The following is a 13,339-nucleotide window of genomic DNA, read 5'->3' on the forward strand; positions in this document are numbered from 1 at the left end:
TTTTCTACCATCTGGTATCGGATCTCCGCACCGTGCAAGACTCGACTAACATAAGTCGCTGGTATGTGGCTCCGGCATTCTTGAGGCCGAACGACATTACCTCATAGAAAAAATTATCGGAATCTGTTCTAAACGCGGTCTTCTCCCGGTCACGGTGGTACATCTGTATTTGGTTGTATCCCGAATAAGCATCAAGGAAACTTAGGATTTGATGGTCGGCCGCACCGTCAACAAGTCGGTCGATTGTAGGTAATGGATACGAGTCCTTTGGGCATGCTTTGTTAAGATCTGAGTAATCTACACACATTCTCCATTTACCATTCGCCTTTTTGACCATCACCACATTGGCCAACCACGTTGTGTAGTGGGCCTTTTGAATAAAACCAGCTTGAACTAGTTTGTCTGTTTCCTCCCGTGCGGCTTTGCGTCGTTCTTCACCTAGTTTCCTTTTCTTGTGAGCGATCGGTCTAGCCTCTTTATAGACAGATAACCGATGGGTGATAACATTTGACTTTACCCCTGGCATGTCTGCAGCTGTCCAAGCAAAAAGGTCAGCATTTTTCGTTAACGTCTTACCGATCACTTCTTGGTCGTCTGGCTTGAGAGATGTTCCTATGTACGTTTTATGGTCTTTGTCGCGGAGGAATATGGGTTGAAGATCTTCCCCTGCTTCCATCCGAGGATCATCCAGCCAGGGATCTAGGTCAACTAAAGCGACTAAGTGTCTTCTAGATTCTCTTCCTTTAGAACGTCTTTCAAGCGATCAGCCTCTCCGCTCTGTGGTTCGGTCGGCCTACGTGGTATATAACCTTCGAGTTGGTTCTACCTTCAAGCTAGCTACATAACACTCTCGCACTATCTTCTGATCTACGTGCACGGTGGCTATATCCCCGTTGACCGAGGGAAATTTCATGGCTTTCAACCTGTTGATGGATGGTCGACCGAGCAAGATATTATACGATGTATTGGCATTGACTAGCAGATATCGTATGTTAATAGTCTTGTTGAGGTAGTCATCGCTGAACGTAGTAAATAGGTCAATGAATCCTCTTGTGTCTACTCTTTCTCCTGAAAATCCAACCATCTGTCCGTTGTATGGCTGTATTTCTGCCTTTGAAATTTGCATTTTCTTGAATGTTTCCCAATAAAGGATGTCGACCGAGCTACCCTGGTCCACAAGGACTTTGGCAATTGCAAATTTATCTATCTCCACGGTTATGACCATGGGGTCGTCCTGAGCGAGGTCGATTGCTGTGAAGTCGTCATCGATAAAGGTGATTGGCAGTATATCGGTCGGCGGTGTGTGGAGGCCGAATGGACGGATTGGATCGCCCTCAAATGTTTCTTCCTTGCCGAGTTGGAACATCCACCACCTGCAAACCCACCTGCGATGTAATTAATCTCTTGAGGAGGTGTACCAAGTGACACTAGTCCGACGATTGTATTGATAATTGCTCGAACTTTCTGCTTGGTCCGACTTCTACGCTCGGGACTTTCGCTTTTTGGCCTCGTCCGTCCGGACTTTCACTTCGTTTCCTTCTATTTGAACGACAATAATCATCGTGAATTCGGTCGTCTCTTTGTCCCGAACGTTCTCGGGGATCGGGGTCGCGCTGGGGCGATCTAGGTGTAGTTATGGTTGTCTTCACAAATTTACGAAGATGACCGGCCTGGACAAGTTCTTCTATTTTATCTTTTAATGCTTGGCAACCTTCGGTCGTATGACCGTAGTTGCAATGGTATTGGCAGAGTTTACTCGTGTCGGCATTGGGAGGAGTTTATGATTGTTTCAGTGCTGGAATCAATTCAATCTGCAATGCTTCATCCAAAATCTTACCCCTTGGTACAACCAGCGGCGTATAACTATGAAAGCGAGGACCTCTATTTGGACGATACCGGTGTAGGTCGGCTGGTGTTATGGGAGGACGATTCCCTTTACTTCTGTCCGTGTTTTTAGCATATGTTTTGCGATGATAATCAACATGCTCCTCAATTTGCATGAATTTTGTAGCTCTTGTTCTTAATTCATCCATATTGTACGGTGGACGTTTGATAAGACTTTCTGTGAACCTTCCGGGTAGTATGGTTGAAACCAAGTGGTGCATAGCTATTTCTGGATTTAGATTGCGTATGCTCATACAAACTTTAGAAAATCTGTCCATGAAATCCCGCAAAGATTCTCCTCTTTCTTGTTTGACGTTGAGAAGGGACATGGAGGACGTTCGATGGGGTCTACTGGTAGCATATTGTGTAGTGAATTTCAATTCTAAAGCATCGAAGTTTGCAATGGAATTAGGGGGAAGGTCATAAAACCATCAGAGAGGGCCTTCCCTGAGCGGGGAAGACTTTACACCATACCATTCGATCGATCGTGTAGAGGGTCATCTGTGTCCTGAAGATATTCAGGTGCTCGTCCGGATCCAAGGAACCATCATAGAGATTCATGGTTAGACCTCTCCATTTGCTGGGAAGAGGAGCGGTTATTATGTCATCAGTGAACGGATGGCCCCTCGGGTTTGCTACTCTGTTTGGGATTTCCTGCCTCACACTCTGATGGGTTTGCTGGACGAGTGATGTGTGAGGTACAGTTTGGGCTATTGTCTTCGTCCCGGATTGGTGTGGTGGTGGAGTAGGTGCACGTGAATGTCCCTCACGCTCAGATTGCTCGAGTCTTTCCATCAATCTTCTGTTTTGTTCTTTTAACTGAGCCATTTCCTTTGCATGTCGTTGGCGTTCTTCTTCCTGTCTTTTCTTCTCCTCCTCTTGACGTAGCTGGTTTGTCACTCCTCTCTGAAGTAAATCCTGCATCTGAACTTGGAGGGTTTAGAGCATCATCCTATGCTCTTCAGCGGTGTTGTCGTTGTTGGTGTTGTTTGCTGTTGAAGCCATCTGCACTCGTTGGAATCCTTATGCCTGGGAATAGTGATTACTCGGCCCCACGGTGGGTGCCAATTGTACCTGTATGGATATTGGGGACTGAGTAATGTTGATCCACGTCGATACACAGTGTTTACTTCACTCTTGGTTGTCCTATTCTTGAAGTCTTTTTTCTTCTTCGCGTGCCTCGGTCGGCCGGCGGGGGTACCTATGATTGCACTCCGATGTTCAAGTCAGCGATGGTGCTCAAGTGAGAATTCTCTGATATTATGAAAACATACCTTTTTCCCTTTTAGAAGTCCCTTTAATAGGTTGACTTGGGCCTTGGCCATGTGGGTCAAGCAGCTGACGGTTAGAGACGTGCTTAGTGGTCTCTGGATCGTGTTTGGTGGTTTCCTAAGATCCCGGGAGTGTTCCCAAAAATCCAGGGAGTGTTAACGTGTTTGACTTACTCAGCGACAATTATAACTGCTCATTCCACGTGTAACCACGTTCTTTATTTAATTAAGTCATTTAACGCAAACCATTTGATCGTCCGGTGCCGACCGGTATACATACTATGAATTTTGCTCGGTTTTTGTTACAAAATAATACGCAACTTTCTGGTTACTACCATGATATTAAAATTATTGGAGCATTTTCCTTCTATTTAGGAATAAAAGAGAGAATAATGCTAATGAATTTATTTTATTATTATTATTTTATTGGTAGCCTAAGAATAGTGCTAGTGGTTTAAAAATGCATTCTGGTGTTTGGAAGATTGATATGATTGTATTCAATTGATTTCGATTAGGAATTTTTTTTTTCCCATTAATTGTTTTTCGCTGTAAAGTATTGTAAATACTGCTACGAATATGAATAAGTAAAGCTACTTGTGAATTGTTCATAAAGCTTCCTTATTTTATTAAATAAAAGAATTATGTTTAAGATTACATTCAATTACTTAAATAAGTTTAAATTAGACTTTACAAACATAAAGTTAAGATATATATATATATATATGTGTCTTTTATATTATTGTAAAAGATTATAAATTTCACAATATCATTCTACTTGTTTAGCACAAAATATATCAGAATTGTGAATTGTATCAAGATATTTTATTAAAATACTAAATTGTTGCGGTTAAAAAATTTATGAAACCTGTTTTCCTTAGTGAATATCTATTTTAAAATTTGTTTTTATAAAGTGTTATGATGATATTTAGGTTGATTATCTTTCATATATACTTCCTAATAAGATTAAATTTGTGCATTAATTGCTCTTTGACTCGAAAATCCTAGACCACCAATTGATCAGTGAGCATGACTTCAAAAAAATTATGGGATTACCATCGAGCATGACTCAAACACATTCCAGATAACTCATCTCCAGTTGACTAGTGAGTAGTGGAATGGACTAAAAAATGTTAGGATCAGACTATTTTATAGGAAGTGTACATTGAATTCACAAGGATAAATTGAATTTTTAAGTAAAATATTCACTAAATAAAAAATAATAATTAAAGTTTGTTGGAGGTTGATTATAAGGTTGCAAAAATTTTAAATAAAACAAAATAAAAAGTTATTGATTGAATTGAAATCTTTCTCACTCTCAGTACAAAAAATTATATTTTTAGTGGAGGTTTTTTAACTAAGGTTATTATAACCTCGTAAGTGGGTTTAATTACCGGAGGTTATTTTAACCTCTTTTAAATTCCAGAGATTTATTTTAAATCTCACTAAAATAATTTATATTTATTTTAAATTTTATTTTTCCTTTGTTTATCACTTTCTCTTCTCTTTCATGTAAACCCTAATTCTCTCGTTTCCCTCCTCACTTCCCTCTCCCTCCAATCCTTCCACGTCGTAACCATTCGCTCCTCCAACCTTAACGCCATCCTCCGCCTCCCGCTTCAGACGCCACCCTCCGTCTCCTGCTCCAACGTCACTACACTCTCTCGCTGCGCCGCTCTATTCCACAATGCTAACAAGTACGCCTCCAATTGGACCTCCATTCTCGAGAACACCAGTGTGTGCGATTCTTCCAAAGTTGTTCTAATTGGAGAGTCTGAAATTGGGAAATCAAATCTGCTCTTGCAAAAGATGTATTCCGGTAGGATTTCAAACCCACAATACGGGTAGAATTTGCTTACCGGAACATCAAGGTTGGAGAATAACTCATCAAAGCTCAAATATGGGACACTGCAGGCCAAGAGAGGTAAGGAACTCACTATTCCTTCTTTTTCTTTTCTCCCTTCCAATGGATGACTCTCTGTTTTCTCTTCAATTGGTCATTGCTTTCAACTTTTTAATTCTTTTAGGCTCTGTAAACTATAATAAATTACAGTTTTGTTGTACAGAGTATGTTATTACAGATTGTTTTTTCTTTGTTGCAATAGCAGTACCTTTTTCTATCAATCGCATAATTTAGTTATTCAATTAAATTTTGTGTTGAAAATATTTGCAGTTAAATAAATGTTGTTGAGTGTAGTGTAAAATCTGTTTAACAAATATAAATTATTCTCATGTGGAGCTGAAGTTCTTATCTCTTGAAATTTGGTGTTTTGGTGTGATTTGAACATTATAGAACTTGCGAAATCATAATTATGAAGACATGGCACTGGTATATAGGATAATGGAAATTTGTGTGTGATTTTATAGTTTGCGTGGTTAACTTAAGGCTCTTGAGATGAATTGAATGCATTGGTTAACTTTAAGTGTTATTATCAGGACATTGCTTTAAGAAGTTAATAAATATAATTGTTTTCTTAAATTGTAAATTATGTTTGAAACTACAAGAGAGTGTATCTAAAGTATTGAATGTTTTTATTCCTTTTATTTTCTAGATTTACTTTTTTATTTCTCTTTCTACAAATTCTGCATCATAGAAGGCCCCGGAACGGTGCAGGATTTCGTCAAGATGGAGCTTCAAGAGAAATTATCTTTTGGCTTAATTATATTAAAGTTTTTCATAAATTAACATTATCTTTTGGCTTAATATATATATATATATATATAAAATCTATGTGAGTTGAGAAGAAAAGGAGAAGAGAGATAAAAGTGCAATGTTGGTAATTGGCTAGTTTTGGCTTCTGTTGCAATTTTGATTTGTTGAAATTGAAACTGAGTTGTTTGGGTTAGTTTGGGAAATGAATAAAATGATATCTGGGTTAAGTGAAATCAAATACTTCAGCACATGGTTCTAGACATGGTATTTTAGTAGCATGACACAAGAGTTATGGTTCCAGTGGAGTGGAGGAGAAATCTCATTAACAACAACTAAAGCTATATTCTTATATTTTTGACAGGGTTGTGAGGCATCAATTTTACTGAACAACACTGCTATTCTAGAAAGCAAGCAAGATGCAATTCCAAATAACAATTCAATAAGGGGTTTGGATGTGGTCAAATAATATCAAGACAGCGGTGGAAAATACTTGTCCCGGGACAGTTTCTTGTGCTGATATTCTTGCTATTGAAGCTGAAATAGGTTCTATTCTGGTAAGTTCAAATTCTCAATCATTTAACGTAGTGTGATTATAGTAATGCCCTAATTAAGGTGAATTAGACAAAAAGGAAATATACAATTTCTATTAGATTTAAAAAATGCCATGGGTTAAAAGTTATATATATGGTATTGGGATTCAAATAAAAAATTTGTAACAAAAATTTTTTGGCTGATCAAAAAAATTATAATTAAAATTCAAACATAATTCTTTGAATAAAGGTCACACCGGTTGTGTTCATCCTAGCAAATTAGTAGAAAAATCTCAATCATCATATACGTTCTTGATAAGACGCTATCTTTTTTAATGAACACAATTATAATATTTTAATCGCTCAAATAGACATTATATTTATCTTAAGTAAAAAATAACTTATTTAAAAAATACTTAATTAAATTATGAGTAATAATAAAGAATACTTAACGAGATCAATATTGTAAATCTTATTTATATATATATATATATATATATATATAATTTTTATAAACAAAGTCACGTATTGTAAATATTTCATTAATTCTTTTCTATAAATGATAATCAATTAAAAAAATTTAATCGATTAAAGTTAAATAATATAATAAAATATTTTTTATTCTAAATATTAAATAATTAAAATATATAAATGTAAATAATAATTAAAATAATTATAAGTAAATTTTATTATACTATAATAAAATGAATAATTAAAATAAATATATTGAATAATTAATAAAATAAAATGAAATGATTTTAATATTTTGTTATATTTTATATTAAAAAATAAATAATTAAAACAAATAGTATTGAAATAAAAAATAAAATAATATATATTATGACGATTTATTTAATATATTTTAATTCTGAATTATAATTTTTAATTAAAGCTTTATAATAACTTTTATTTTAATTTAAATTTTATTTTGACTTTAATTTACATTTTCAAAAATTTATTCTTTACGTTCAATTCTTTAAAATATTATTTTTTAAATTATTTCTAACTATATCATATATATATATATAACTAAATTTATTTTATTACATTAATTAATTTATTTCAAACTTTCCCATCATCTTAAACTTGAATGGGATGAGAGAATGATTACTTTGAGCAAGTTATCTATCATCTTCTTAGTGCAAGAACAAAATTTTGTGATTTCTAAGCGTATTCAGATGAATTAATCCTACTCTGCCGAACTTATGATGATTTTAGGTTCAACCAAATGTTCCACTCTCACCACCGTTTGTTACATATTCCCAGAATCTTCCAAACAAGGTTTTCCAGCACTTCCTCTTCTATGTTAGATCTCTGCACCAAACCCCAGCACCTTCAACAACTCCATGCAAGGTTCTTCCTCCATGGCCTTCACCAAAACCAATCTCTTTCCTCCAAACTCATGGATTGCTACGCCAAATTTGGACTCCTGGACTTGTCGCAGAAGCTTTTTTACTACACGCAAAACCCAGATATCGTTCTCTATAGAGCAATCTTAAGAACCTTGTACCAGTTTGGTGAATATGACAATACCCTCTTTTTGTACAAAGCGATGGTTGGGAAGTCCATGTACCCAGATGAAGAAAGTAGCTCTTTTGTTTTGAGATCTTGCTTTTGTTTGTCTCATGAACAAGGGAAGATGGTTCATGGGCAGATAGTGAGGCTGGGTTTGGATGCATTTGACTTGGTGGGAAGAACTTTGGTAGAGTTGTATGACATGAATGGTTTTTTTAATGTGGATGAACCAGTTGAAGGAAAATATGTAATGGAATTGAATTATTGGAATAACTTGATTTCAGAGGCATCTGAAAATGGAAAAATGGAGGAAAGCTTTAAACATTTTTGTAGGATGAGAAAGGAGAATATCCAACCTAATTCAATTACTGTGATTGGATTGTTAAGGTCCACTGTTGAGTTGAACTCACTGAAGACAGGACAGGCCCTACACTCTTTTGTTGTTGTGAGCTGCCTGTATGGAAAACTAACTGTGAATACTGCACTGTTGTCAATGTATGCAAAGTTGGGTAGTCTAGAAGATGCAAAAATGCTGTTTGAGAAAATGCCTGACAAGGACCTTGTGGTCTGGAACATAATGATTTCAGCATATTCAGGGAATGGATTCCCCAAGGAATCCTTAGAACTTGTATATTGTATGGTTAGATCAGGTTTTAGACCTGACTTGTTCACGGCAATTCCTGCTATTTCTTCTATCACACAGTTAAAGTATAATGAATGGGGAAAGCAAATGCATGCTCATGTGATAAGAAATGGTTCAGATTATCAGGTATCCATTCACAATTCTCTTATTGACATGTATTCTGCATGTGATGACTTAAATTTGGCACAGAAGATTTTTGGCTTCATAATGAACAAGACTGTGGTTTCATGGAGTGCAATGATCAAAGGATATACAATGCATGATCGGCCTCTTGAGGCTCTGTCTCTTTTCTTGGAAATGAAACGGAGTGGTACTAGACTTGACTTCATTATAGTCATTAACATCTTGCCAGCCTTTGCAAAGATAGGGGCATTGCATTATGTAAGTTACTTACACGGTTACTCGTTGAAAACCAGCCTTGATTCCCTTAAATCCCTTAAGACATCCTTTCTTAGTAGCTATGCAAAATGTGGTTGCATAGAAATGGCCAGAAAGCTTTTTGATGAAGAGAAAAGTATCCATAGAGATATAATTGCGTGGAACTCAATGATCAGTGCGTATTCTAAACATGGGGAGTGGTTTAGATGTTTTCATTTGTACAGCCAAATGAAACTATCGAGCATTGTACCGGACCAAGTGACATTTCTTGGGCTACTCACAGCTTGTGTTAATTCAGGCCTTGTTAGCAAAGGCAAGGAGATTTTCAAGGAAATGGTGGAAATATATGGATACCAACCTTGTAAGGAACATCATACTTGTATGGTTGATCTACTCGGACGTTCTGGCCAAATCCATGAAGCCAATGAAATAATAAAAACTATTCCATTGGAGTCAGATGCCAGGGTTTATGGCCCTTTGTTGAGTGCCTGTAAGATGCACTCAGAGACCCGTTTAGCAGAACTTGCTGCTCAGAAGCTTATAAATATGGAACCTAAAAATGCTGGAAACTATGTACTGCTCTCCAATATATATGCTGCAGCAGGAAATTGGGACAAAGTTGCTAAAATGAGGAGCTTTCTTAGAGATAGAGGACTAAAGAAAACACCAGGTTGTAGCTGGCTTGAATTAAATGGACAAGTGCACGAGTTTCGTGTTGCGGATAAATCTCATCAAAGATGGGAAGATATATACTCAATATTAAATGTACTGGAGTTGGAAGCAGGGGATATGGAAGATGATGATCTTGAACTCTTTGACCCTTTTGTCATTAAGGGGTGTGAATTGCCCATGAATCAACCCAACCTAAGACATAACACCTTATAAGTTAAGGTAATTTATTTGTCATTTAAGCTCCACCCTTTTTACCTTGGAGTTGAAGATTATAAATTACAAAATTTTACTCATCATAGTCATGCTTCACCTGACAAAAAGGTCATAAATGTGTATAGGTTATTCCTGTTCACTTGTTAGGCTTGTTAGGCTTTGTTTTAAATGTGTATAGGTTATTCCTGTTCACTTGTTAGGCTTGTTAGGCTTTGTTTTATGGCTTCGTTGCGTATTTTTTAAGTGGTATTGATAGTATCATAAATGAAAAGAGAAGATAGTTGTGCACATTTTGCCATTTATTTATTGAAATTTTAAACATAAAATACTTATAAATATAAAATATTGATGTAAACAACTTAAAATCCTGAACTAATATAATATAATATAAAAAAAAACCCATAACTCAATCAGAAAACGAGAAAGGAAAACAAAATTAGCAAATAATTTGTACTTTTTCAAAATATAGCAAATATGTACATTAGAAAAAACAAGAGCTTTAGAAACTTCTGAAACCCAAGTCAATACGAATTATCCATAAGGGCACTAAATTAATATCAAAATAACTTTTACATTAAATAATTAAATATACAACAATTAAAATAACACAACAAAGTATAAATTTAACATGTATAAATGGAATGGGTTTAAAAACAAATAAAATAATATAAATGAAAAAAAAGCAAAAGAAAGAGTTTTAGATATTTAATCACTTATAATTTCATTTCATTACAACATGAAATAATCCATAGCACAACCTTTTTCTTTCACACCAAATAACACAATTTCCAGTTTTATTTTGGTGTTTGAATATGTGAGATTTTTCCAATCTAGTTTGAAAATCGTGATCTACCCTTGGATTTTGCATAGAGCAGAGAAGAGAGGTGGAAATGAAGGTTGCTCCGGTGGTGGTGTTCTTGTTCAGAGACTCAGAGGGTTTCGCCGCCGCTATCTTACAAGCTCTCCACCCCAACACGTCATCCTCCTTCACCCGCCGGTAATTTTTTCTTCTCATCACTTTTTCTTCCCTGAACTCAAGGTCATAACCATTATTCATTAATGAATTTGTGTTGTAGAGAGGACACATTCGACCACTCCCTGGAGCCTTATGGAATCAAACACCTCAAAGCATCTGGGAGCGTTTCGCACTTCGTTGATGAGCACGGCGCTTATATGGTAACCCTCCTCAGCCACCCTTTTACACTTTTTCTCATGTTTTCTCAGATATTGTTATATGATGGTAATTTATTCATATAAGCACAAAACTTAGATGCCCTTTTGGATGAAATTGTGAAATGATAGTGAGTGGTTGCGAGATATCCGTTAAATTTGCTTTCTTGTTGCGTGGCATTGAAGAGAGTGAACACATACATACAAGCTGAAAAAGGTAGTTGAAACCTTGAAGTCATTCTGGCTGTTAACAATTTGAGCCTCTTTCAATGAGGGGTAGTTTTTTATTTTCAAATGTTGGTTCTGAAATTTGGGTGTGAATAGAGGTTGCTGGCTGTTGAAGGTTGCAATTGAGTTCTGTGGTGGGTGGACTAGACTGTTCTTATTCCCATGTTAAATGAAATTAATGAATGGATTCCAATGCTTAGAACAGGATATTGAGCGGATTCTCTCGAACAACATCTTTGATTTTTCCTTTCTAAAGATAGAATTTATCACTCATAACATAACTGATTTATTCTCCAGTCTAGATTCTCGTGGTTAATTTCGTACTCCTTTGCTAGAGGATATGATTTTTTAGATCTTTGTTCAAGGTGTTTCTATGATTACATGTGATGTTTCTTCAAGTTAGACAACTGTGAATTCTTGTATTTTCTTTAAATTGGATCAATTTCTCTACTGAGATTGACTTTCTGAAAATATTCACAAGCTGCTGCTTGATTCTGTAAAATTGGAGTTAATACTCTGAGAAATTAGATTTAAATGGTAAACTTAAAGCATACAAATTTATCTTCTGAGATGATTTGTTATTCGTATGCTTCAGAAATACATCTGATTCTGTTAAACTCTTCATATCCAGGTTTCAATTGTGGCTATGGAGCATTATAAGCCACCAGTACTAGCTTGTGCTCTTAATGAAGTCCTCAATAAAATTACTGCAGATAAATCATCCCTGCCTACACTTTTGGTACCATTTTTGGTGGAATCTTCCAAGGTTAAAGGGAAAATTAAACACCTAGGATCAGATGAAAGCAAACCTCTGATATTTGGTATACCGATTGGTCAAAATACAGACATAATGCAGGCCTTACTCAACAAAACCCAGGAGCTACCATCTTCGTCATGGATTCAACATGAAATTTTTGCATCTTTTCTTCACTTTGTTCGTGTAATGCAGTTACCAACCTTTTTTCTAATTGGACAAACTAGTTAATATTTGGACGATCAATCCACCAAACAACATGAGGTATTCATTTGACTCATCACTTTTAAACCATGTTTATTGATCTCTAAAAAAAACTGTCTTCTACTTTTGACACTGGTTGTTGGTGTCAATGGATAGCATATCATGAGGCAACCGTCCTGTAAACAGGGGGACTGTCGGCTTAATTATACTATTTTCACCATGCAATAACCTAAAAAGAATTTGTGTCTTCCTTCTTTTTTTTGTCCTTCAATAAACTGCTGCGTCTTCAACAGCTAATTTACGATGGTTTGTGCTAGATAATTCATGCTATAGGAGAGATTTTGGCTAGTACTACAGGTCTGCAGTTTTCAGAAGACAGAGTGGTATGGAATCCAAAAAAGAAATCAGTTCAAAGCAAAGAGCCATGGCAAGCATTATATGGTTGAAACAGGATCATTTACGTACTGACTTGGAACCAGTATTTTCATGGATCTGATTCACCGAACCTTTGGTCTTATGTATCAACTATTTCCTTCAAAAGTTATTATTAATTTCCCCCCATATTTTCCTTACATCTTGTTCAAGTATCTTAGTATTGTGTAAAGTGATGGATGTTGCCATCACATGTAGCTGCATTTTCTTTTGAGTATTTGTTGGTTTTATTTTGATCAACCTATTCGACGTATTGCATAGAGTAGATTTAACCGTTTATGTTATGCACCACACTGTATACTCACTGTCGCTTTGGTGCCTTGACCTCTTTTGAAGGGAGGTCAAGATAAGAGCCCCAGATTTTTAGATTTTGCTTCTGTAAAAGAAACAATTAAAGATGAGGATGAGTTTCTAACTGTCTATATTTCGGTAAAGTACTAAAAAATAAGGTAAACTTTGAAATGATAATTATGGACGAGTTTTTTAATTAAATTTTTAATACATTAAATACGAAATATATCTGTATGTAATATTTTTTTAATTTAAATTTAAAATAAATTACATATAAATTTTATTCATATAATAATTTCTGTTTTTTTATTTAAATTTCAAATATCTTATATACGAATTAGAATTCGTATGTAAATATCTGTATGTAATCGGTATGTAATTTCAATATTTCTTGTAGTGATTTTTATTCTGAATTATAATTTTATAATAATTTTCATTTTAATTTAAAATTTATTTTGACTTTAATTTACATTTTCAATTTTTTTTTCTTTACATTCAATTTTT

The 13,339-nt window shown here is 35.3% G+C and overlaps 1 protein-coding gene and 1 non-coding gene across 2 annotated transcripts; both read left to right on the forward strand.

Annotated features, from left to right (window-relative positions):
- The first annotated feature begins 4,638 nt into the window (after window positions 1-4,638).
- LOC137821084 (uncharacterized) lies at window positions 4,639-12,684 on the forward strand. The gene is made up of 6 exons (XM_090295757.1): window positions 4,639-5,076; window positions 6,167-6,359; window positions 10,632-10,753; window positions 10,833-10,932; window positions 11,786-12,172; window positions 12,430-12,684. Exons 2-5 carry the CDS (start codon window positions 6,258-6,260, stop codon window positions 12,137-12,139), a joined length of 678 nt encoding a protein of 225 aa, XP_090151883.1. The 5' UTR covers window positions 4,639-5,076; window positions 6,167-6,257; the 3' UTR covers window positions 12,140-12,172; window positions 12,430-12,684.
- LOC137822407 (pentatricopeptide repeat-containing protein At1g11290, chloroplastic) lies at window positions 7,529-12,684 on the forward strand. The gene is made up of 5 exons (XR_016515783.1): window positions 7,529-9,762; window positions 10,632-10,753; window positions 10,833-10,932; window positions 11,786-12,172; window positions 12,430-12,684. It is a non-coding gene; the product is annotated as a pentatricopeptide repeat-containing protein At1g11290, chloroplastic (transcript).
- Window positions 12,685-13,339: the final 655 nt, after the last annotated feature.

The sequence above is a fragment of the Phaseolus vulgaris genome, chromosome 9, assembly GCF_051622355.1.
Source record: "Phaseolus vulgaris cultivar YP4 chromosome 9, ASM5162235v1, whole genome shotgun sequence".
In the NCBI taxonomy this organism is placed as follows: domain Eukaryota; kingdom Viridiplantae; phylum Streptophyta; class Magnoliopsida; order Fabales; family Fabaceae; genus Phaseolus; species Phaseolus vulgaris.

Coding starts and splice junctions, on each gene's coding strand:
- LOC137821084 (XM_090295757.1), top strand. CDS start 6,258: ATGTGGTCAAATAATATCAAGACAGCGGTGGAAAATACTTGTCCCGGG. Junction 6,360..10,631: donor CTGAAATAGGTTCTATTCTG/GTAAGTTCAAAT, acceptor TGCATAGAGCAG/AGAAGAGAGGTGGAAATGAA. Junction 10,933..11,785: donor ATGAGCACGGCGCTTATATG/GTAACCCTCCTC, acceptor CTTCATATCCAG/GTTTCAATTGTGGCTATGGA.